Source organism: Macrotis lagotis, chromosome 1 (genome assembly GCF_037893015.1).
Source record: "Macrotis lagotis isolate mMagLag1 chromosome 1, bilby.v1.9.chrom.fasta, whole genome shotgun sequence".
Taxonomy (NCBI): Eukaryota; Metazoa; Chordata; class Mammalia; order Peramelemorphia; family Peramelidae; genus Macrotis; species Macrotis lagotis.
The window spans coordinates 775,900,760-775,927,705 of NC_133658.1; the positions used below are offsets into that span (position 1 = coordinate 775,900,760).

Here is a 26,946-nt window from a genome sequence, read left to right on the forward strand (position 1 = left end):
CAATGATCTGATATATCAAAAAGGGGTTCCTTTACCTCATAACCCAAATCGGGGTTAGGAAACTCAAATAAGCCCATAGCTTCCTCTGAGAATTGGCAGATCAGTAATGCATAAGAAGGAAAGCTTCTGGATAGTGAAAGTACCTAGTGTGAAACTCCCAGGAATAGGTGTAGCACCATTAGCAGCAGCAATTTTTAAAGCATCATGCTAGTCAGAATAAGTAAAATGAGACATCAGTTGAATTTTGCATGCTGATAATGGCACAAGCCACTAGCAGAAATTTTTTCCAAGTTTTCAGATTTGTAGTATAGATATCATTACTCTTTTTTAGATATTCAGAAATACAAGTTGCTGACACCTGAGTGATTTCATGTAGCAAGGAATTGGAGGCTGTCCTCATCCTTCATTAAGAACTCTTGAATTATTGAAATTATGAAAATTTCTCTTTAAAGTTTCAAGGAAAATGGAGTAAAAAAAATTGGGAATCCTGTTCGAGGAAGAGCAGAAAATTAAATTCAAATTCAATGACCTTTTCTTTTATTTATCATCATTGGTTTTTTTTTGCAGGATTTATTTCTGATAGTGATCCCTTACTTCCTTAAGTTTCCATCTCTGACATTACTTCCCTGTAACCTTTAATGACTCATCTTTTTCTTCCTGTCCCATTAAAGACATATTTCCCTAAATTCTGTTTTTTAGCTTCTTTTATTTCCCTCTATTCTTATCCTTGATGATCTCAAAACATATTAAGAATCAAAATTCACCAAATAAGCTTTGTATACTGGTAATCAGCTAGGTGGTTGCTAAGTGGTAAAGTGCTGAGCCTGGAGTAGGGAAGACCCAAGTTCAAATCTGACATTATATACATATTAGTTCTATGACTCTGGACAAGTCATTTAACTTCTGTTGCCTCAGGTTCCTTATCTATAAAATTAGGAAAATAATGGCACCTACTTTACAGCATTGCTACAAGGGTCAAATGAGATAATAATTGTAAAATGCTTATCATAGTACCTGGTACATAGTAAACTCTTTAAACACTATTATCATTACCTGTCACTATTATCAAAAACTTATAATCATCATAGATAAAACTACATTAAATAATTATGATTATTATTTTCTAATGAATTATATGTAAAAATGAATTATCTCTGAGTACCAACCTGATGTCATTTGATAGGGAAGAGGAAGGTACAGCAGAACCTCTTGATTTTAAGATGTGATGAAAATATTATTAGTTACCATGCAGTAAATTGTCCATGGGCCTTTAGAAGAAGGATATGACAGCAAAAGTTCTTTGATTCTCAATCCCCCCTTCTCTTTCTGACTCTCTTTTTCTCTCTGTCTCTTTCTCTGACTCTCTCTCTCTCTCTTTTTCTTTATGTGTGTGTGTGTGTGTGTGTGTGTGCGTGTGTGTGTAGAGAAGGTGCTTAATAAATATTTGTCAAACTGTCATTCCCTTCTGTTTATATTTGCATCACTTAGCACAATGTATGTACTAAGTTTATTATAAGTATAGTATATAGTAAATACCAAGTACCATAATAAATACATACAAATGCTTTTTCTTTCATTCATTCATCTATCATCCATCCATCTAAATAAAGCAAATTTTCCCTAAATCTTGTGATTCAAAGCAAATGTGACTTAGCAGTTCCATTTCCTCATTAGCCATATGACAAATATTAGCTGTTGCAATTACATGTTTGTAAATTCTGAAAAGATTTGACTTTGGGACAAAACCTCCTAAATTCATTATTAAATCATAGATTTTGTATTTTCCTTGTCTTTAGTAAGGGTCAAATACTCCTTTCTATGAGCAACCAGCTCTCCCTGTGTGATGGCACTAAAAGATGGTTCAGGGATATGCTCTGAAGGAGGGAAGATTTGAAATGAAAGTTGAATGGGGACAGAATATATATGATTGTGAGTCAGGTACAGCTTGTAGGTCAGATATCAGAAAAAACAGACTAAAAACATTTTCTATGAACATAAATCTATCTATTTAGGGCCTTCTTTAAAAGTCTAAACATCTGAAGGGATGTATTTCAAGTAACGATATGACAATGTATTCTTAACAGACTTGGACCAGAAATCTCCACAATCTAGTAGACAAAACCAGTTCTCTAAGCAAGCAATTCATTTTTAAGACCCTGGGTGAATTATTAAAAGTAGGCACCTTTAAGTTATTTTTACATTTGACTTGAGGTAAAGAGTAAAAAAGTTTTCTCTACTTGATGTAAATGAATTCTTTTCCATTCCATGAAATGATTGAATTTTACTGTCTTGGATCAACATGATTTATGTGGATGAGATCATCAAGACAATGATTCTTGTTACAAGGTCATCTTGTTGTATAACCTTTGTTTTCTGTTAGGTATGGAGCACGGTGGAGAGACAACCAAAGAGCCCACTAAACTCTTTCTAAATTCAGCAGTTCTTCCATGGAGAGTTGAAGTCTAAATTTGGGAGAAGGCTCAGAAATCATCTGGTATGATCCCAGAGTCTGGAGAATGGAATAACTTAATTGAGGACATACATACGTTGCCGAATTCCAGCTTTGGTTTTTCATATGTTCAAATGGGGTAAGAGAATGGTGCACCCAATGCTTTTCTTACAGTCTTTTCAATATGGATAATCATCATTAATATAGCTAATAGTTATTTAATAATATATACTTTAATTTTTCTATATATTATACCTTACATAGATTTACATATTTAAAGGTTGCAAAATGCTTTAAAGAAATAGCCTCATTTTTATCATAACAATAACCATGGGATATAGGTGCTATCATAATCTCCATTTTACAGATGAGAAAACTGAGCAAATAGAAGTCAAGTAATTTATTCAGGATCACACAGCTAGAAAGTCCCTGAGGTCACACTTGAACTCAGGTCATTCTGACTTCAAGTTCAATAGTCTATCAACTATGTTAACAAACTGTCATTCTAATAGTTCTAACATTTAAATCTATGTTAGAAATCTGAAGAGACATGTCTGTGTTTTTAGTAGAAATAAATAGGAGTCAGAGGAGAAAAGGGGAATGAAAGAGAGATTTAAAATATAAGAACCCAGATACCAGTCCTGGCTCTGCCAATTACTGCCAGTGTGACATTGTGTAAGTCTTTTAAGCTCTCGGGGGCTGTTTCCTAATCAGAAAAATGAGGGATTTTGGACAAGATGAACTCTAAGGTTGTCTAGCTCTTAATCTATAATCCTATAATATTCCAAGAGATTGGCTCTCTTGAGGTATCATTCTTGATCTTTCCTATGAAGATTCTCTTACTTTAAGGTTAAGGATAATAGCTCTTAGAATTTCAGATATTTACCAAATTAAACTACTTTTTGGATAGTACTACCTATGTGTGGAAAAACAATATGGTATACTGGAAAAAAGTCTGAAATACAGTCAGAGGATCTTAAAATGGATTCATCTCCTTTAGTTTCCTTACTATAAAATACTAAATGACATCTGAGGTTCTTTACAACTTTACATTTATCTACATTCATGTTCTTTTATTGAATCAATCTCTTCCTCTCTCTTCCTCTCCTTTCATAATAACAAAATCAAAATAACTCCTTCAACAAATCGAGTGCTTAATATGAGAGACAATATATTTAAAAATAATTTTTGCTTCATAGGTAAGGTAAAGCTTTAGGTAGCAAAATGATTATTGAATTTCTAGAGAAAAAAGAAATCTGGTTTCAAGCCTTAATTTCTCACTTAACGAACTGTGTAACATTTGACTAATTACTATACCATTTTGAGACTTTGTCTCCTTATCTGAAAAATGGGAATAACTATATGTCTACTACCTACCTCACATGGTTGTAGTAAGGAATACATTCTATCACCTGTTTATCTCTGTAGAAATATGAATCATGAATATTTACATGGATCTAACTAAAATGCCTTTTTTAATCAGAAAAAAATTCTGGACTTGGAGAAAACAATTATTCAGAGAACAAGTAAGAAGGAATGTAGTGAAAATGTATAGCACCTGTGCCTTTTTTTGTTTCTGTACTCTGTCTCTAGTGGCTTGTAGTTCTTATATCCATATCCAATTAGTATCAAATGAGAATGAGATTTTCACATCTTCCATGATAATTCACTGAAGGTTTTTTTTTTTTTAACAAAGAGAAGAGTTTGAATTTGGAATGATAACTAATGTGTGAAAAATAATTGCCAGAAATAGAAAACTTGTTATAGAAAGGTATATAGTAGAGTGCAAAAAATACTAGATGTAGAAGTAAGGATGCTAAAATTGAAATCTTGCTTCTGCTATTTAACTAGTTGTGTGGGCTTGGTCAAGTCATTTCGATTTTCTGAGTCTTCATTTTCTCATCTATTAAAATATGTGAAATAATATCTTTATATCTGTAGTACCTATCTCTCAGGGTGATCATGAGGTTCAAGTGATAAAATATATGAAAAGCAGTTTGTAAATCTTAGAGTTTTGCAGTTAATATTATAATCTGAAGGTCATCCAAGAACACAGTCTACAAGAGGAATGATAAAAATGAGAAAGGACACTTTTTTCCACACATGCCTCTAATCCAATATCTATTTTTTGATACATGAGTGCAATTTGCTCATTATTCAGTTTTAATACACTTAAGTTATGGTTAGATTAGGATTATTTAATCTAGTTGAAAAAAGAATTCTGAGTTTGGTTTAATACTTAGTATTTGGTCATTATTGATCACATACTCAATTCTTCTTTATGCCAACAAAGTACTGAGATTGTCATATGGGAAATTTAATAAACTTAATGCTAAACATATCAAAACATTGAACCTGGAAACTCCCAAAGGACGTAGAATCACCATCCTTACTCTTTGATTAAAAAAAAAAAGTTTATGGTTATCCATCTGGAATGATTCTGGTATATTTTGGGACACAAGTCTGGAATTGATGACTTTTTTGAAATCCTTCCATGTCTATTATTTGACAATTATTTCACCAGCTGTAGAGATCTGTCAGCAGATAAGTAATAAGGTAAATAAGTAATATAACACTCTCTTGAGGAATTACTTGTACTGATTTTGAATTTGAATTTTTTTCCAGGTTAGAACCATAATAAGGTAATGAGTTTGATATTTTTTGACACTTGAACCAGCTGTTGACCTCCAAAACTCGAGCAATATTCTTGGTTTTAGGGTTAAACTCAAACTGTTCTGTCCCACTGAAGAAATAGAAGAAACCTAGAAAGAAAATCAAGTCCAATTATTACCTGGTACAGGTGAATAGTCATATCTGTCTCACACTTTGGGGAGTCCTTAATAATTTTTAGAGTGGAAAAGGGTCCCCTAGACTAAAAATATTGAGAACTACAGATCCAGAGCTACTGTATCTGAACAGAAATATCCTCTACATTATCATTGTCAGATAGTTAATCTGGAGTAGGCAGTTGGCTAGAAAGTGGTAGAATTCAGGGTCTGGAGATAGGGAAACTCATTTTCTTTAGTTCAGATCAGATACTTTCTAGCTAAGTGACTTGGCTAGCTGGGCTAGTTACTGAACATTGTTTACCTTAACTACCTTATCTATAAAATGAGGTGGACCTTTTTTCAAGAAGACCCCAGAAAAGGGTCATGAAGAGTGGAACATAACTGAAATGACTGAACAAAAACATCATCTAGAATACATTTGAATATTTCCAGAGAAGCAGAGCCTCTTTCATCCCCAGATAGCCCGATCCAGTTATGAATAACTTAAAGCTTGTCCTTATATCAAAGCCTTTCTGTCACATCCACCCATTACTTCTGGTTCTGTCCTAGAATATTGAAAATAGTTTATCCTGTTCTTCTGTATTGATCCCCCCCCCCAACTAAACACCCTTAGTTCCTTCAATAATCCTCCTGTAGCAAAATATCTGTTCCTTCTCACTATCCTTTTAGCTTACTGCTGGACATGCTATAATTTATAAAATTCTTCCTAAAATTCGGCAGACAGAACTGAAGGCAATTTTCTAGCAGAGAACTGAGCAGCATGGAGCATGGTGAAATGATCACTTCCCTAGGCCAGGGCACCACCCTTCTCCTATGAAGCCAAACTTCATGAAAGCATTTTTCACTTAAAAATCACACTTGCCTCATCTGGTGCTTGCAATATATTAAAACTCTAAGATCTTTTTTTCACATGAACTGTTGTCTAGCCACAACTCCCTATTGTATACTTATATAGTTATGTAATTGTGGAGAAATGGGTTTCAGTTCAATATGGGAAAAGTTCCAACAATTATAGCTATCTCAAGCTATCTCAAAGTGAAACAATGTAGTGAATTAGAGCAATTTCCATCTCTGGATCAATCAGAGGCCCAGGTGCCAGTGGAACTCTTGGATCATCTAGTTTTTTATTAATTGGTCTTGTTACATTATTTTCAAGTCACACATTTCCTTAACAATATTCCTTTTTTTTTTAGGTTTTTGCAAGGCAATGGGGTTAAGTGGCTTGCCCAAGGCCACACAGCTAGGCAATTATTAAGTGTCTGAAGCTAGATTTGAACCTAGGTACTCCTGACTCCAGGGCCGGTGCTCTGTCCACTGCACAACCTAGCCACCTCAATATTCCTTTTTTAATCATTTATTTCATGTGAGTCATTACTAAAAACATTCTGCAGTCATTTATTTACTCAGTGAATATCTATTTCCCTTTGAGTTAGTCATAATTTTGATTGTTCAGACACTGTGGTGTTCTAAGATTTTAATTCATTCAAAATTGTCTGAAGAACATTTATATCATAATATAAACTTTTGTGTTGCAAACTAGTTTTAATCTTAAAAGCACTGTCAATTTCCAAAATGCAATTGCCCTTACTCTTTCTTCTCTTTATTTTTGTATTCAGTTCACTGCCCACTTACAATGCCCAATATGTGACTGATCTGATGATACCATCATATGTCATAGTTTGAACAAGAATCTTTTTTTTTTTATCAATTTAATTTTTCCTGTATGAACTGTTAGGCCAAACTTTTAAATAACTTTGGGTCTCCTTAAGGAGGCCTTATAATCTTTTAAAGTTTGATATAACCAAACAATATCATCTGCAAACAGATTATCATAGAATGATTGTGTGGAATCTTTCCTCTACTTGAAACTTGAGCAGGGTATCCTCAATTATAGTGAGGAACTTTAGTAAGGATGTTTCTCCTTGTTTTCTATCCTACCTGATAATAATTATCAGTCATTGAGACATTTATCTCTGTAGCTCTGTTTATCAGGAAAGCTTATATAATCTTGTTGTTGTTGTTGTTGCTGCTTTGGTTTCTGCAAGGCAATGGCATTAAGTGACTTGCCCAAGGTCATGGAGCTACATAAGTATTAAGTGTCTAAGGCCACATTTAAACTCAGGTCCTACTAATTCTAGGGGCTGTTCTCTACTTACTTTGCCACTTAGCTACCCCCCAAGCTTATATAAGCTTAAGGTGAGCACAAAACTCATTGTTAGAACTTCTAACATTGTCTTTTGTTCTACTGAATCAAATGGTTTTTTTCTTTTTAAAAATAATTTACAAATAATAAACATAATGGGATCTTGTTCTCTGCACCTTACAGTGAGATGAATGATTGTGAAATTGTGACTTACAGAAGAGAATCAGTTTTGAAAGTCTTCTCTACTTGTAGATTATTGCCATAAGAATTATATAAAGAAAAGAAAGCAATATATGTGGGAGGGAGGTGGTGCAACATTCTCAATTTAATTGGAGTAGTTATACGATTTTTCTGTGTTTTTCCCCTTGTTCTTTTTAAATCTTATCCTCTTTTTTTTGGCAAGGCAATGGGGTTAAGTGACTTGCCCAAGGTCACACAGCTAGATAATTATTAAGTGTCTGAGGCCGAATTTGAACTCAGGTACTCCCGACTCTAAGGCCAGTGCTCTATCCATTGTGCTATTATAGCTGCCCCCCAAAATCTTATCCTCTTATAAAGTGTTCCCTCCCAATGTTTTCAAGATTATAACACCTTCAAGCATTGATTTCTTTATTTTTTGTTGGTCTTGTCAAGCCATTCTTCTCAACATTCTCTTCTTCATTGCTGTTACTACTTAGAATTTTTATGTGTTGATGCTTCTGCTTCAGCTGCTGCTTTTGCTACTGTTATTACTGTTATCTCTTCTCTTTTAAACATCTTTCATCTTTTCTACCAGTGTTTCCTTACCATCTTCCTCCAAAAATAGTTAGATCTGCTATATCCAAAAAGCTTTCTCTTAACTGAGTGTGGTGCCGCATGATTATGTGTATGCTCTGCTATGGAGATGGTTGGAGTCAGTGTATTTTGAGCTATGGAATTTTGAGATATAGTAAAACTAAAGTCAAATATGCATCCTCACTAACTTCAGCATCAAGATGGTGAGCCTATGGGACCAGAAGGGTTATCAGACTGCCCAAGTAATTGGGCCCAGTCTGGAAACTGAGAAGGTCAATATTTCTGTGCCAATCAATAGTAGAATTGACATGTAGGGCTGCTGATATTCCAGTCTAGGTGAGATAGTTTGAGCTAGTCTCAAAAGAAGCTTTCCCCTCACCCTTCTACTCCATTCATTGATTACATCATTCCTCTTTTCCCTTTCAATACTGAATTTATTGAAAAATGTTGCTGATATATAATGGCTTTTCTTCCTCACTCTTTATTCTTTCCCTGCCTTTACCATTGTAATTAACCTGTGTTTAAAACAGTCACCAATGACTTCCTAATTTTAACATCCAGCCTTCCCTTAGCATCAGAGGAAACCAAAATCACCGGCTTCTCATGGCTATTTATGTTCTTGAAAACAATGAAAGTACATACCTTTAAGAAAGATTGAAACTTTTAGTAATTTAATTCTATTTCCCACATATCCTAACTACTTGACATTTCTACTTACTCTTATACTGGAATGCAGCATCAACCGGGAGACCAATTCCTGGAAAGAGTATTGCTATCCGTCTAGGGTAACCTTTTTCCATGGATTGGTTTATTTCATTATATCTGTAATTACAAAATGGAGCAAAAGGTGGAAGTTTCAAAGAGGTAAATTTAGATTTTGTTTAAGGGAAATAGTGCCTAACAATCTGAGTAATTTGAGTGAGATAAAATGGGTTTCTTTTGAAGATTCTGAGTTTTTTCTTCCAACAGTTTGGTTCCTTTTTTGATTACCCTTTCTTCAGTTACTCTGAGAGAGGATTCCCATTCAGGATTGGACTGGTTGGCATCTGAGGTGTCTTCCAAACTGAAGATTTGTTATTAGCATAAAACATGTGTGTTAAAAAATATGATGACCACAAAAACTCTCTTCATCAAAACTTGTACTACATAGGAAATAAGACAATACTGAAACATCTTCCCTCCTCTCTATGGACCTAGAAGATGAAATGGGTATTTTTCACTCTTGAACAAAGAACATAATGAATTCTGTATTTACCTCCAGTACTTATCTTCAACAAAGAAATAGGTTTTTCTTGTATTCTTGTCAAAGAGAGCTGCATCTATCTTTTTTATGTGCCTTGGAAAGCCAAGGTTGTAAATGGACTTGGGATAACCTGGTAGAATGGCACTTGAACTGATCATCCAGAAATTTTCATCTAGGGTGAGGAAAAGAGATAATATGTGAATTCTTGTTCTCAGTGTAAAAACAATTGTCTTAAGAGGCATGAAAAATCTTTAGGTCACAAGTTCAATTCTGCTTACCAACATGACTATAAATTTTATCCTTTTTTACATCTCTTCTCTTCCATCTGCTTATCAAATCATTAGACTGAGGGAACTAAGTATCTACCTCTAGAAAATACCTTGAGGTTATATCTGAGCATATCCAATCAAAGTACCACTAAAGGCACATGTTCTTATTGAAAAACAAATAAAAGGATAGCAGAAAAGATAGAAAATGCATGCTAATTTTTTAGGAAAGAGTATCAATTCTTCTGACACCCATCTAGACCCTGGGTAACTTGGTGTTTATTTTTAAAGTTGTGTGAAAAGACCTGATATTTGCAGATACAACTTTAAGGTTATATATTGTCTAATATTCTCTTCTCTATAACCCTTTGGGGTAGTTAGGACAAATGTTATTATCATCATTTTACTGGTTAGAAACTGAGGGAATGAGAAATGAAGGGACTTGCTCAAGGTCACCTAGAAAGTGAGAGACAAATCAAAGACAGGTCTTCCCATTCCAAGTCAAATGTCCTTCCTGATACATTTTAGATACTGCCTTAGAAATATCTACATACAGAAATACTGGAAATTAATTCTGATGTGCTTCTTATAATTATGTTTAAGAAGCTAAAGTCAAGTGAGGGCAACTAAGTGGTGCCATGAATTGAGTTCTATGTCTAGAGTCAAGGAGAGCAGATTTGAAAAATGACCTCATCAACTTACCAGCTGTGTTGCCCTAGTCAAGTCATTTAACTTCTATCTGCCTCAATTTCCTTTCCTTAAAATTGGGATAATGATGGCAACTATCTCCTAGACTTGTTGTGAAGATTAAATGAGATATTTCTAAAATGACCAGGACAATGTGTGATGCTTCTCTTCTTTTTAATGGGGAAGCACTTTCATTCTGGGTCACTAGTGATGTTTCTTTTCCTAATATTTTAATTGGCCACAAATGACAGAGAGATACAATGGAAGAAGTTACCTTTAAAGATCAGAATTTCATCCCTGTCATTTTCATAGGCAGCTTGAATACCATCTGGCAGAGCTGGCCAAAATGAAGAAATTAATTCAAATTCAACTTCTGAGAGTTCAGGATAAATTCTCCACAAATACCTGTTTCAGATATAAGATAATCTTATGTGTACATATAGCATAGATGATGATAGCCATGAGATGTATGTAAATGTCTGGAATCATCCCCATCATAATTTATAAGTATTTCTTGTGTGTCTCTCATAGATACAATAGCTTTGAAACTTGCTTTTGCCTCTGTGAGTTAGAAAAGCTTGTGCTCCTTGTGGAATCTCTGTAGAGCCCCTCAGAGTTCTCAGACTGAACCACAACTCTAGGAACTCATGACCTAGGTCATTTGGGATTGACCTTCAATTTCAAATCTGGCATCTGTTGGAATGAAAAATGTCTTCTTTGAAAACATAGAATGTTAAAGTCGATCCATATTGGAAGGGATTTCAGAATTTGTCTAGTCTGCCTCCTACTCAAAACAGGAAAGCTCTCTAATATAGTCATTCAGGTAGTTCTCCAGTGTCTGCTTGAACATTAAAAGTTAGGAATCTGTTAGGAAATTCAGAAATGACATAAGGAACAAAATCGAGTTACTGTGGTTAATCAAAGCCCAAGTAATTCAATATGGCATAAATCCCTACCACAAATTATCGTGTTCTGGAATAGGATTTAAAGACTTGTGTAGAATATTCTTGTTTAAAATAGACATTTCACCCTTTGGCATAATGGGCATTCAACAAAACAAAAATTCATTTAAAAGAACAAGTTCCAGAAAAGGGAGAGATCTTGTTGAAAGAAAAATGATTTACCTGTCTTTAAAGAATATAACTTCTCTGCGCAAGGTGGTGACAGCATCGAAAGTCAAATTAGGGTCACAGTCTTGGGGAATAGTGGGTGTCTTTGGCTTAACAGGTATCTTAGGTGAGGATCCTTCAGTATGAGAACAATACATTTGAAACAACCATATTGAATGGCAAGAATGTGAGGAAATAACATGAGTACAGAGGAGGCTTGCACAATGAGAGTTTTTTATGAAAAAAAAATTAAGAAATGATTTACCTAATTTCCTTTCTGAAAGTCTTCTTGTTCAACACATTTGTGTAAAGTCTTGAAGTCCACTTACCATAAATGGCCTGAATGCCCTTGATATCATCATGAGAAAGGGGAGATTTGCTGGGATCAATGAAGGCATAATTTGGGAACATCAAGGAATTTGGATCATTGGAATGTGAGAGACCTAGGGAATGGCCAAACTCATGAGCAGCTACAAGAAACAAGTTGAATCCTTAAAAAAAAAGATAAAGAAATAGTCAATGGGTCAATTAGTCAAGAAGTGCTTATTAAGAGCTTCAGGTTTGCCTACATAAGCACTATGAATATAAAGAATGGCAAAATGAAACTCACATTCTAGAGAGGGAGGAGGGCAGATAAAACATGAAAACTACTTCATAAATGCAAGGTATGTATAGGATGGGTGAAAAATAATCTCACAGAGAAGGTAAGGGGTGGAAAAGATCTCCTGCAGAAGGTAAAGTTTGAGCTGAGTCTTCAAGGCAACCAGTGAATTCAAGCAAGTCAAATGGGGAAGGAAAGCATTCCAGGGAATACAATGCAAATGCTGTCAGGAGATGGAATACTATGAGATAAATAGTTTGTAGTTTGGTATAGTGGGGAAAAATATAATACTCTGCTTTATTGACTTATTGATATTTTAATGAATAATAAACATTTATAAATTAGGACATTTGCATGTTAGATGAAAGGTTGGCTTTGGGGAATTGAAAATAAAATTGTCACAGGGAAGACAATATGTTATGGACTATAATTCATTTGGGAATTATTCAAACTCACTATTAGAAAATAATGGTCTTACTGCAGGTTTAGTAAGGTTTGTAATGCCAAAGTCCAGTTCAAGAAAACATGAGTACAAAACTTTCCTGAAAAGGCAAAGTTTTTTTTGAGGGAAGTTATGATAAAGAAGAACAGTCAGGAACAGTAGATACAGGTCAAATTCCCTGGATTACCTGGGTAGAATTGGGAGCCCAAGTTGATAAAATGTGCTATATTTGTATAGGGTTCTTATCAAGATTAAACAGGACTAGGCATTGAGAGGAGAAAAGATCCTGGACTTAAGAACTGGTGCAGAATTACGATAGTGCTAGGGTGGGGAGAGGGAAACTCCTTGGGAAATGGTGACTTGGTAATATTTGAACTCTTTGGGAAAGGGTTTTCAGTTGTTACTGCTAGTCTTATTTTGACTTTGTGACTCATGATATTTTAGTTTTTCTTGTGCTTCTTCATTTAGAAGGATGATAAGACCACTTAGATTCTTATAGCTCATTTCTGATTTAGTAGGTAAGTCACAGGGAGTTGAACAAGGTACATAAAAGTTAAATATCTTGTCTAGGGTCACACCACCTAATAAAGTTTCATAGATATTTAGCCTAACATTCCATCAAATCCATCAAGCTATCTTCTCATTCAATAGATAAGATGAAATTCAGCCTGTGGAGATAAAATTATTTTTCCCAGCAGAGCTGCCACTAAGATAGGGTTGCTGGTCCGTTGTCCCAAGCATTGAAATGAAAAGGGTATTTAACAGAACTTGTGTTCTTACACTTGCTGTGTAGAAATAACTATGTAGCACCTAATTAGTAAGGATTAAATAAAATAGGAAGCCTCAAGATCACATATTGCCTCTCCTTCAGAGTCTACAGTCTAAGAGAGATACTCCTTAGATCACCCCACTCAGCTCATCACCCCATCTTACAGTGGCTCTTACCCCTCCCCTAACTAAACTGTCCCAAGCATTGTTTGTTATGGCTCTGCCCCTTGGGATCTTAGAAATTCTTATGATTGCTACTCTAGGAAAAGAACCTAAATTATTTGCTATTCAGACTATAGACTACTATCTTGTATCTTTGAAGATGCTGCTCATAGCGCCTCTCAAATACTTATGTGAATTTATAAGCTCATTGATTCAGACAATCATCCATAACTATAACCCAGCTATACCTGCCTGTGATTATTGCCTCTTGTGCACATTCTCTCATAGATCTGACACAGAAAGGTCCTCCAGTGGAGCAAAGTCCCTCATCACTTTTCCCTGATATCTTGAGAATCTTGATGGAGTACTTTCTATCTGCCTGTTGTCCAACATTATTATTATTTTTTTTTTTTGCAAGGCAAATGGGTTAAGTGACCTGTCCGACGTTACACAGCTAGGTGATCATTAAGTGTCCAAGGTGATATTTGAATTCAGGTCCTCCTGACTCCAGCCAGGGCCAATGTTCTATCACTGCGCCACCTAGCTGCCAATATTCTTGCCTTGGGAGCAGCCCATTTTCTCTTCTATGAAGCAATTTCTCAGTGACATTTTTTACTCTCATTCTGTTCAGGCCTTTCATTCCATGGATTTTATCTCCATAATATCTCTTCCACATACTTTCTTCTCTCCTGCCACCACTATGGTGAAAGCCTCATCACCCAACTCCTGGACTATTGCAGTAATGCTGGTGGGTCTCCTTGTCTTAAATAACAATCCAATTCAGTCTGTTCTCCATTCAGCAGTTAAATTGATTTTCCTAAAGTGCAGATCTGATCATGTCACACACACACACACACACACACACACACACACACACAAACAGCTTCCCTTCCCTCATTTGAGTTGCTTTTATTCATCTTTGGGAAAATAAAAATCATCGTTTTGATAGTCAAGGTCCTTTATTACTCAAACTTGTTTGACTTTCCAGTCTTCTTACATCCCTGTACTGCCTAGAACACTCTTCCTCTTCATCTTTATCTCCTTCTTTCCTGGACTTTTTGCAAGTTCTAGGAAAAATCTTTCCTTTTTCAAGAAATCTGTTCCACTTTCTTTTGATGCAAATGTCTTCCCTCCGATGATTATAACCAAATGATCTCATATATTTCTTGTGTATGAATATAGTTTTTTCCTAAATTTCGTCTCCCATTAGGCTATCACCAATTAAACTAGGCAAATTTCTTTGTATCTCCACTACTTAGCACAGTCCTGGCTCTTAATAAATACTAAATACTATTGACTCTTGGCAATGGGGTGGGGATGGGGTTTAAGTGACTTGCCCTAATCACACAGCTAGGTAATTATTACGTATCTGAGGCCAGATTTGAACTTAGGTTCTCCTGACTCCAGGGCTGGTGCTCTATGCACTGTACTTTCTAACTGCTCCAATTCTATTGATTCTTAATTTAAGGTTTTTTTTTTTTTTAATTTAAGGGTTTTTTTTGGTTTTGTTTTTTGTTTTTTGCAAGGCAATGGGGGTTAAGTGGCTTGCCCAAGGCCATACAACTAGGTAATTATTAAGTGTCTGAGGTCGGATTTGAACTCAGGTACTCCTGACTCCAGGGCTGGTGCTCTATCCACTGCGCCACCTAGCTGCCCCCCAATTCTATTGATCCTTAAGTGATTGACCTTAAGGAAATATCCTCCCCACAATGGCCCGGAATGGAAATCTAATCTGTTCTTTGAATTTTGACTCAAATGTCATCTTTCCCAAGACACATTCCCTGATCCTCCCCCATTAGAAATTATCCTTCTTCCTCATGGCACTTTTACAACATATCATACATAAAATAATTGTGTAGCTAACATTTACATAGTGTTTTAAGTGTTTTAAAATATCATCCCATTTGATCCTCACAATAACCTTAAAAGGTAGGAGTTATTATTATCCACATTTTATACAAGGGGAAATTGGGGCTGATTGAGCTAAAACACTGTCTACTGAACCACTCTTGCAACCACCCTCATTTGTGTTATATGTTTTTGTGTATCTTCCTCACCTTCATCACTAGACATGAAACTCCTTGAATTGTATAAGTTGTGATTCTGAATAGCAGTCACCTAGTAGTTAGACATTTATCCACAGGAAATATTAGAAGCTTGTCAAGGGCTATGGAGAATATTTGGTAAATGATTATACTGTAATCTTGAAATATTTGATCTCTTACTTATATAGAGAGAGTTATCTGGAAAAGATTATCTGGAAGCCAAGGTGCATAAGAACTAAAAAAGATTGGGAATCGAGAGAGAGAGAGAGAGAGAGAGAGAGATCTTTGGAAATCCTGGTAAATATTGGTGGAGTCACCATGCTCCACACTTCTGATTCTCTGTCTAACCTTAACCTCTAACTATGTGGAGAAGTTTCTTGTATATATGTATATATATATGTGTATATATATATATATATATATATATATATATATATTAAACAGTAGAGTTAGTATTTGCAGTTAGTGATGTCATTCTACAACATGGAGGCTAGGGGGTTTAATAGCTCAAGACAACCTTGTGAATATGGAGAAAAACAACTATTGACAAGCTATTAATTTTGGGGTGTGGGTAAAGAAAGAAGCAAGGAGGGAGGGAGGGAGGAAAGAAGGGAAGAAGAAAGGAAAGTAAGTAGGAAGAGATAGAGTGAGAAAAGAAGGAATAAGAAGGAAAAAGGAAGGGAATAGAGGGAGGGAGAAGAATGAAGGAAGGAAGGGAGAAAGAGATGGAGGACGGAAAAGAACAAGCATTCATTAAATATGTTATGAGTCAGGCATTTTGCTAAGCAATTCACAAATATTATCTCATTTGAACCTCAAGATGTGTCCAAGATATAAGCATTATTATTCCCATATTATAGTTGAAGAAACTTGGGGGCACAGATGGAATTAATCTTTTTTACCTACTTACTATACACTAGCCTCTGTGCCAAGTACTTTACAGATATTATTTCATTTTATCCTTAGAACAATCCTGTGAAGTAGGTACTTTTATTATCCCTATTTGACACTTGAGGAAACTAAGCCAGATAGAGATTAAATGACTTGTTCAGGGTTATAGAACCAATGTCTGAGGTCATATTTGATCTCTTGTTCTCTTGATTTATTCATGTTATAACTCTATGCCTGGCCCTAAAAGCAACCATGATGTTAGCAATGCCTTTGGAAATTTTGGTGAATGTTAGTGGGTTCACTTACTTCCAGAGCCTTTTGGTGACTTCCTCCACATCAGATTTTTACATTTCAGGAGTATAGTCATCCTTTAAAGCAATTTCTTAAAAAGAATTGTTGGGTATTAAGAATTCCCAAAACTCACCACTTGAATCTTTGGTCCAATTTTCATCCTCATCAAAGTGGGTATCTCCACCAATTCCCCTGCCAGGAGGAAAAGCATGGCCTAGGACTCCCAGCGGACCATCAAAATGACGAGGGCATTTACCATGGGCTGTAAAATTAGCAATAATAAACTAACATTTAAATAGTGTTTTAAATTTGGAAAACATTTTCAAATATAATCTCATGTTTTATTTATTTTGAGTTTTAAAAATTTACCCTTTTTCTTGCTTCCCTCCCCCCACCCCCCCACATAAAGCAGTCTGTTAATCTTTACATTGTTTCCATGGTATGCATTGATCTAAATTGAATGCAATGAGAGAGAAATCATTTCCTTAAGGAAGAAAAATAAAGTATAAGAGATAGTAAAAGTACATAATAAGATAATGTTTTTTTTTTCTAAATTGAAGGTAATAATAGTCTTTGGTAATAGTTTCTCTCTCTCCGAAGTCTTTGTTCAAACTCCACAATTCTTTCTCTGAATACAGATGGTATTTTCCATTGCAGAGTGCCCAGAATTGTCCCTGATTTACACTGATGGAATGAGCAAGTCCATCAAGGATGATGATCGCCCCCCTGTTGCTGTTAGGGTATACAGTGTTTTTCTGGTTCTGCTCATCTCGCTCAGCATTAGTTCATGCAAATCCTTCCATGCTTCCCTGAATTCCCATCCCTCCTGGTTTCTTATTTCTTTTTTTCTTTTTTTGGTTAATATCACTTTATTTATACATCACTAATATTCTTGTTTAAGAGTAAACATAATACCCCCTCCCCCACAAAAATATAGAATCTCATGAGAAATAAAGTAAAAGAAAGAAAAAAAATATGTTTCAGTCTGTGTTCTGATACCATCAGCTCTGTTTCGGGTGGATCACATGCTTTATCATAAGTCCATCACAGAAGTTACTTCCATATTTTCCAATAGTTGCTGTTGCTGATTGTAATTCCCTCTATCCACCTCCCTACTACCATATATTATATTTTCTCTCTCCTTTCACTCTGTCCTTCTTCTAAAATGTGCTGTAGAGTAGCTGAGTGGCTCAGCGGACAGAGTACCAACCTTGGGGCCAAGAGGCCCCAAATCCAGGTACCACCTCAGAGACCCAGCAGTCACCTGGAGCTGTGATCCTGGACAGGCCACCCAATCCCAGCACCTTACAAAAAATAAAAAAGAAAATGTGTTATATCTGACTGTGATCTATCCTCTCCTCTATCACCACATCCCTCCCTTCCCCTGCTCCCCTTCTCTCCTTTTTTACTCTAGATGTCTATACCCTATTGAGTATGTATGCTGTTTCCTCTCTGAGTCATTTCTTTTTTTTTAAGGTTTTTTGCAAGGCAAATGGGGTTAAGTGGTTTTCCCAAGGCCACACAGCTAGGTAATTATTAAGTGTCTGAGGCCAGATTTGAACTCAGATACTCCTGACTCCAGGGCTGGTGCTCTTTCCACTGCACCACCTAGCTACCCCTGTCTGAGTCATTTCGGATGAGAGTGAAGGTTCCCTCATTCCCCCTTGCCTTTCCCCTTTCCATTTCATTGCAAAAGCTCATTGCAAAAAAAATATCTTTTATATGAAATATCTTAGCCTATTCCACCTTTCCTCTCTTTAACTCCCAGTACATTTCCCTTTTAGCCATTGACTTCATTTTTTACAATATATTATATCTTCTAATGAATGAGAATATATTTGAAAGAATGAGCCATTTATAGCATTTCAGAATTTCAATGCTGGAAGTCATATCTACAAAACATCTCCTCTGTACTATCCCTATCAAGTAGTCAGATTGCCCTTTCCTTGCAAACCTACCTGGTGAGAGGTAATTCATTATCTTCTAATGTAGTCCATTTCATTTTTTCTTTTTAGGTTTTTGCAAGGAAAATGGGATTAAGTGGCTTGCCCAAACAGCTAGATAATTATTATTGTCTGAGGTGGGATTTGAAACCAGGTACTCCTGACTCCAAGGTGCTCTATCCACTGCACTACCTAGCTGCCCCAAGTCCATTTCATTTTGAGAATCTGATTATTAGATTTTTTACCCTAACTAGTCTTCTGCAGTTGTTTGGTACCCATTGCTTGCCATTCTTCCCTCTGGGGCCTAGCAGGACAAATCTTATTTAATTCATAAGATGAATTAACCAAGATGAAAACACCCTGGTTAATGATTCATTTATGCTGTAACTATACCTCTGGTCCTAAAAGCAACCATGATGTCAGCAATGTCTTTGGAAATCCTGGTGAATGTTAGTGGGGTCACCTTGCTCCACACTTCCAGAGCCTTTTGTATGGCTTCCTCCACATCAGATTTTTCCATATCAGGAGTATAGTTCAATATCCTTTAAAGTTAACATAAAGTCAAAAACATTCATGCAAATATGCATTCCACATACATATTGGTATATAGATAACTAAATCACTGGTGTTCTATCACCCGAATCCTACATCTACTACTTTTTTGTCTAATTCCCTATTAGAAATAAAACATGTATTTGATATACCTGTATGCATACACATATTTTTAATAGATATACATACTTGGTATGGCTATAAAATAATGAGACTCACATTCTTGAATGACTTATAGAAATTAGTCTTACAATAGCTGGATATTTAGGCATATCCCCCTGCTAATTAATTTAAATTTCAGCTCCTTAAAATTTTCCCCTCTGATCCAAGAACTACTTAGGGGAAAATGTCACCTTTATTTACTTGTTAGTTAACAAGTATTTAAAAAATGCCTACTATGTAATAGACACTGTGTGAACCTCTAGGGATGCAAAGAAAGTTAAAAGATAATAACTGTCTTCAAGAAGCTTCTAGTCTAATTTTGTATCATAACTTTATTGAGAATTGGGAGAGAACTGAGAAGTTGTGTCTCAGTCCAACATCTTTATTTTACAGATGCAGTGAAATGAGAGCCCAGTGAAATGAGAGAACTTGTCCAAGTGTTGGGGATAGAGACAGAAATAAAATGCTACTTGCTTCCCAGAAGAACCTAAATTTTATTATGGAAAACACATGTACATAGAGTATATACAAAATAAATTCTAGACCATTTTTATTTTGTTTGGGAGAGGCACTAGAGACTAAAGGAATCAAGAAAGGCTTCATGTGAGAACTTTTAAGAAGTTTTCTTAAGGGATGAAGGTGAGAGATTAAACGGAATGCTATGTATAAAGAATATCTAGAAAGTCAATTTGCAAATTATTTTTTTAAAAATATTTATTTTTCCAACTACATGCAAAGGTCGCTTTCAACATTCATTTTTTCCCCACTGCTAATAGTCCTTTGATGAATGAAGAAGACCACACCTATCAATCAGATGATTAGAGAATGAGTAGCACAATTCTTACTTGCCTATAGCTGAAGCAAAAAATCCCAGGACCTTATTTTTTAGGAAACAGGACTTCTAGAAATGGTCTGACTACTGTAGGAGTCTCTTGGTCTTAAATGGTTTTGGTACCTCCCATATCATCAGTGAGGCAATCATGGCACCAAAACAATGCTAAATAAGCACAAGTTTGTGCTGTGTGATAACATACAGCAACCTGGTAAGTCCTAAACTATCACTTGAGGGATTAATCCTCAGTATGGTCTTTCTTCACAGGTTTTGTGTTCCACATTTTTCTCCCTTCTTTCTCCCCTCCCATTGACAGTGAATAATCTAATATAGGTTTTACATATATAACTATGTGAAACATGTTTCATTATTGCTCATGTTGTGAAAAAGGAATCAGAACAAAAGGAAAAGCATAAAAAATTTTAAAAATGAAAAATAGTGTGCTTTGATCTGCGTTCACACTCTACAGTTCCTTCTCTGGATGAGGATGGTATTTTCTATCACAAGTTCTTTAGAATTAATTGTCTTTCCTCATTGTAATACTGAGAAGAGTTGCAAATTATCTTTGCATGTTATTGGGAAATATAAGATACACTTAAAACAAAGAAAATCACAATGACTAGGTTATAAAGTATTGAAAAGAAATTATATCAAGATGATGAAGTACAAGCTAGGATCCAGCTGAATTCTCCCATTATTCTTTTCTAATTTTAAAATAACTCAAATCAAATTTTACACTTACAGAGTCAACAAAAGATTAGAGGGACACTATTTTCCAGCCTAAGACAACTTAGGAAACCTGAAGAAGTCTGGGACATTGCTATGCAATAGTATTGGAGTTGGCCATAACCTCAGCAGCAGCAAAAGCTCTCAATTCAGAAATGGTGGTGGTGGGGGGAATCAGACAATTTGTCGTAGAGACATTACAGGGTACCTTTTGATGGCATTAGTTGTAACTGGTGTTGAGCAACAATTTTATTACTTGTATGCCGTTTTGGGTCCTAATTGCAGTGTAGAGAACACTTGGGATCAGCCACAAGGGAGCAGGGGCCCAGAGTTCAGTTCTAGGGCTAAGAGGACCATTAGCACTTGAAACTGCAGGAGAACAGGGGACCTGGTCACACAGTTCCAGGGTCAAAATGAGCACCAATATTTGTGGCTTTAGGACAGTAGGGGCCTTTTCTGGGTAAGGAGAGCATTATCACACTTTTCGTTGATTAGCTCTAACCTGGAAGCACCAAAAACTTGTAGATCCGAGAATTGGCTCTGAAACCAGGAGCAAGAAAAAAATATGAAGCTTAGCACAATGCCTCCCCATTCCCAGGTGGTCAGAATCCAATTTTAACATAAAGTTCAAAGTCAAGAAATAGTCTGGAAAAATGAGCAAAAAGAAAAACTTGACCATAAAAGGCTGCTCTGGTGGAAGAGAAGACCAAAGCATAAACTTAGAAGAGGAAAAGAATATAAAAATAGTTACAAACAAAATCTCAGATAAAAATACTAATTGGACCCGAAGTCAGCAAGAATCCTTGGAAGAGTTAAAGAATACTAATAATACATGAAAATTGTGAAAAGAGAATTAAGAATTTGAATACAGAGAAACAAAATAACTAAGAAAATAAAACCTTAAAAATTACCAAATGGTAAAAAAGGCATAAAAATTCACTGAAAACAAGTCTTATAAAAGTAGAATAAGTGAAATAGAACAAAGCACAAAAAACCCCAAACTCACAGAAGAAAAGATTTTCTTTAAAAGAAAAGCTGGCTAAATGGAAAAGAGTACAAAAATTCATTGAAGAAATAGTTTCTTAAAAATTAGAATTAGATAGGTGGAAGCTAATGGCTTCATGAAAATTCAAGAAACAATAAAATAATTAAAAGGTCAAAAGAATGAAAAACTAGAAGGGATTGTGAAATATTTTATTGAAAATCAACTGACCTGAGAAATAAATTCAGAAGATATAATTTAAGAATTAATGGACTACATTAATGCTATTATTAAAAAAGACTAGACATTATATTTTAAGAAATAATTAAGAAAAAATGTTCTAATATCTCAGAGAGAGAAGGATTAACAAAGGAAAATATAATGGGGAGAAATGCACAATTAATGATGGTAAATGTAAATGTGAAGACAATGAACTAATCCATAGAATGGAAATATATAGCAGAATGTATTGGAAACTAGAATCTAACAATTCATTGTTAGACACTTAGGACAGAAACACACTCCCACAAGAGTGAAATGAAGGACCAGAACAAAGTCTTTTATATGAAGAGGATAGGGGTAACAATCATGATCTCAGACAAAGCAAAAGCAAAAATAGACTTAATTATAACAGACAATCAAGGAAAAGTACATTTTTGCTAAAAGGTACCATAGACAATAAAATAATATCAAAAACTTTTACTACAATCTTCTCCAATAAACAACTCATTTCTTAAATATATTGGGAACTGAGTAAAATTTATAAAAAAATAGGAAACCATTCCCTAATTGATAATTGCTCAAAAGATATGAATGGAAAATTTTCAGCAGAAATCAAAACTATTCATGGTTATATGAAAAAAAATTTTCTAAATCACTGTTAATAAGATAAAGGTAAATTAAAATAACTCTGAAGTACCACCTCACACCTATCACAAATGACAAATGATGGAGAGGATGATGGAATATTGGTACATTAATGAATTGTTAGTAGAGCAGTGAACTAGTACAACCATTTGGAGAACAATCTAGAAATCTGTCCCAGACTATTGCCCTTTAATCTACAATACCACTGTACCTCAAAGAGATCAAAGACAAAGGAAAAGGATTTATATGTACAAAAATATTTATAGTAGTTTATTTGGTAATGGGAAAGAACTGAAAACCGAAAAAATAGTTATCAATTGGAGAGTGCTTGAGCAAGGTGTGGCATATGTTTGTAATGGAATAGCTCAATTGTGCTATAAGAAATGATGAGGGGTGGTTTTAGAAAAAAAATTATAAACCTATATGAACTGATGCAAAGTGAAATGAGAAAAACCAGTAGATCAGTATGCACAGTAACACGAATGCTCTAATGATGATCAATGGTTAAAAAAAAACAACTTGGCTACTCTGATTAATACCACTATCAAAGATAATTCCAAGGGATTCATGAGGAAAATATTATCTCCTTCTAGAGAGAGAACTGATGAATTCTAAGTGTAAATTAAAGCATAATATCCTCATTTTTTTGCAAAATGGCTAATATGGAAATAGGTTTTGCATGATTTCATGTGTATAATTGATATGTGGTTTGTCTTTTCAGTGGATTAAAAAAGGATGGGAGAAAGGAAGAGAATTTGAAACAATTTTTTTAAAAAATGTAAAGAAAAAATTGTTTTTTGAGAGAAAGGAAATTATGTATAACAAGAATAAATAGAAGCTTAGAATAGGTTCTGAAGAGTCTTAAATACTAGAGGAATTTGTATTTGATCCTAGAAGCATAGGAAGTCACTAATGTTTTTTGAACAGAGAAGAAATATGGTCAGACCTGTGCTTTAGGTTTATTATTTTGGAAGCTATGTGGAGAATGAAGTACAGATAGAAGAGACTGGAGACTGAGGAAACCAATTAGAAAATTTTTGCAATATTCCAGAAAAGAAGTGATGAAGACCAAAATTAAGAGGGAGGAACTATATAAATGGAGAGAATGAGATGAATTAGAGTTGCTGTAGAGGTGGAATCAATAAGATCTGGCATTGGACTGACTGAGTTGATTGAATATGTAGGCTGAGGAAGAGCAAGGAGGAAAGAATGATGTAGTATTTCTGAATCTATGACTAGAAGAATGTGACAGGAAAAACTGGAAGAGCACTATGTTTGAGGGAAAGAGAATAATAGGGAAGAAGTGGAAGAGATGAAATCTAATGACTTTAAATTCAGTACTTTATGGAGGAGAAGAAAAATTCGTAATCAGATATAGAGTTTGATTGGACTCCTTTATTGGCTCCCAACTTAAATGAAAGACTGGAACCCACACTTAAACATATGCTCTTTCCATTCAAGAACCAGTACAGAGCTAGATTTCATTGCATCTTTTCCTCTATCTTCACTGTCATCAACCTCTTCTCCACGTTATACCTTATGAATGATTATGATTATGATGGTGATTCTACTAATAGCTAGCATTTACATGAAATGCTTTGCATACATTATCTCATTTGATTTTACAACAATCTTGAGGGGTAGATGCTATTATTATCACTATTTTACAGATAAGGAAACTATGGCTGAGAGGTTAAATGGTTTGCACAGACCTAGAACCATACAGTTAGTAGATGTCTCAGGAAAGATCCTACTTGCCTAGGTGAACAACTACTGACTCAATATAAAAAAGCCATCAGCTATCTAGCATGTGTTTTCTTACCATATAGGACCTTGGTTTCCATCATGAAACTTATAATACTAGAAATGAGAATAATTCTTGTATGCATAAACATACCTGAGGAATAATTGGTAGCTATGAACAGTTCTGTGTCATTGCTACTTCTCACATTTTTAAATGGTGTCCTTTAATTTATTGAACTTTTCACAGCACTCAGTAATAGATTTATAGCCATTATATTATCTTCCTGAACCTGCTGTTTGCCTCTCATGTCACTAAGGTGTAGTAATAAAAATAATGGTTAGCATTTATATAGCACTTATATAGCATTTACAAAGCATTTTACAAATTTAATCTAATTTGATCCTCACAGCAACCCTGGGAGATAAATTATCATCCTCATATTGCAGATGAGGAAAATCAAGCAGGCATGAAGGGATTGCTCAGGGTCACACAACTAGGAAATTCTGATGCTGGATTTGAATTCATGTTCTCTCTCCTTCGAATCTAGCCCTCATCTACTGAACCAACTAGGCAGAGCAAGAGAGCTGAGGAAAAGATAAGAATCTTAGAAGCTGTAATAGACTTTGTCCACTTCCTTCATTCAAAGTCAGGAACATACATAATTTATTGTGAAACAGTTACAGTGATCCTTATTTTATAATAGCTTTAAAGAAAAGATTTGGTAAAATTCCTCAAAATCTATTCTAATATTAAATAGCCCTCACAGTTGGGAAGTCTTCATCATTTCCAACTTAAATTGGCTATGTTCCATTTATTTTTGTACACATTTTATATAGTAAAGCACATATGTGTAATTTGAGAGTAGAAAAGTTACAGGATTAGAGAAGACAAGCATTACCTATAGGTGAGGTTGTGTTTTTTCCACCCAGGTAGAATATAGCCATACTGACCAACATCAGGCATCCCACACCTGGGCTGTTTCATGATCTCCAGGGTATTAGAGTCAAGTCTCCCAGTCACTGTCAATCCAAAAAACGCTTGCATTTCCCGGAGTTTTCCATCAAAGGGGACATTGCTCTTGTTTTGGACAAGATGACTCCCTTCTATTTCGGGTGTATAGAAATGACCTAAATATTCCTGATCCAAAAAGATAAACACAAAACATGTATATGTACACACACAGATACAAACACATAAATACAACTACACAGTTTAGGATCTCCAATTTAAACTCATTGAATAGAATGATTTGCAACTGACCAAAGAAAACAAACTTAAAACTTCTCAAATCCAACCACACCCTAGAGGATATTGGATTTCTTTTGCCTGGGTAATATTTATGTTTTTAATCTTGACTGCTATGTTCAGTCTAGTGTTTCCTAGAAACAGATTTTCTAAGTACAAGTTTTTTGCTTTGCAAATGCGACCAGTTTCAGTCACATGGGACCATCAAATTATAATGATTTCTACAAGTCTCCTCCTGAGCTAGACATTGCTTCACATTGTAGAATAGGTATTGTAAACCATAACTTGGACTATTCTAGTCAATCTCAAAAATTCTTCCTGATGAATCTCTTAGGTGGTTACTATCCCCCAAAACGCTTTTGTTTCTCTGTCTCAATCTCTCTGTTTTTGTCCTTCAGATGTTGTGTCTGTCTCCATCTCTGCTTCTTTTTCTGTGTTTGTCCATGTGTTTGTCTATCTGTGTTTCTATCTGTCTGCTTCTACCTCTGTTTCTCTGACTCTGGTCTTTTTTCTTTGTCCCTGTGTCAGTCTGTATTAGTTTCTTTGTCTATATCTCTGTTTCTCTCTGTCTCTTTGTTTCTCTGACTTTCTATCTCTCTGTGTCTGTCTCTCTGGCTCTGTCTAGCTCTGTATCACTCTGTCTCTTGGTGTCTCTGTCTCTGTCTCTGTCTCTGTCTCTCTCTCTCTCTCTCTGTCTCTCTCTGTCTCTCTCTGTCTCTCTCTGTCTCTCTCTCTCTCTCTCTCTCTCTCTCTCTCTCTCTCTCTCTCTCTCTCTCTCTCTCTCCTCTCTGTCTTTGTCTTTCTCTGTCTCTCTCTTGCTCTCATTTTCTAAGATTTCCATAGCACGATGTCACCTTTACTGCTTTACTCAAAACTTAACTGTTTGTCTCCCTCATCCACCCCATCCTCATTCAGTACCTCTACCTAGGAGCTTTCTTCTCTTACAAAGGTCAGGGACTCATTTTGCTAATGCTTCAGGTTCTTAGATGAGAGAAAACAAAAGTTGCCTCTATTTTTGTTTGCTTCTAGTCAGTCAGCCAGGAACATTGAATGAGTAAATACCTGAGCGAGCTGCCTGCTTTCTTCATGGTCCATCTTTGGATCTGCAGGAAAAGCAAAAGAGGATGCTAGAGAGATCAAGCAGAGAAAGGGCAAGATCTTCATCTTGGTTCTCACTTGTGCCCCCTTGATTTTAACAGGACTCCTTCCTTTCTTCACATGAAGCTTGGTCCT

At 35.3% G+C, this 26,946-nt stretch overlaps 1 protein-coding gene across 2 annotated transcripts; it reads right to left on the reverse strand.

Annotated features, from left to right (window-relative positions):
- On the reverse strand, positions 1-26,946 carry MMP27 (matrix metallopeptidase 27). 2 transcript variants are annotated; one of them, XM_074216561.1, is made up of 10 exons: positions 26,776-26,946; positions 25,367-25,605; positions 18,997-19,145; positions 16,794-16,922; positions 11,790-11,951; positions 11,476-11,596; positions 10,626-10,756; positions 9,411-9,570; positions 8,874-8,977; positions 5-5,211 (listed from the first exon to the last, which is right to left on the reverse strand). In XM_074216561.1, exons 1-10 carry the CDS (start codon positions 26,875-26,877, stop codon positions 4,967-4,969), a joined length of 1,542 nt encoding a protein of 513 aa, XP_074072662.1. In that variant the 5' UTR covers positions 26,878-26,946; the 3' UTR covers positions 5-4,966. The 2 variants fall into 2 exon arrangements, with proteins under 2 accessions (XP_074072663.1, XP_074072662.1); XM_074216562.1 differs by lacking the exon at positions 18,997-19,145 and having other exon boundaries at positions 1-5,211; positions 25,419-25,605.

Bases quoted from the DNA above. Each gene is read 5' to 3' on its own strand.
- MMP27 (XM_074216561.1), bottom strand. From the start codon at position 26,877: ATGAAGATCTTGCCCTTTCTCTGCTTGATCTCTCTAGCATCCTCTTTT. The intron at 11,952-16,793 runs GTGAGTTTTGGG...TTTTTTTTTAAG, and splicing joins TTGGACCAAAGATTCAAGTG to GATTCAACTTGTTTCTTGTA. The intron at 5,212-8,873 runs GTAAGTAGAAAT...TTTTCTTTCTAG, and splicing joins TGCTGCATTCCAGTATAAGA to GTTTCTTCTATTTCTTCAGT.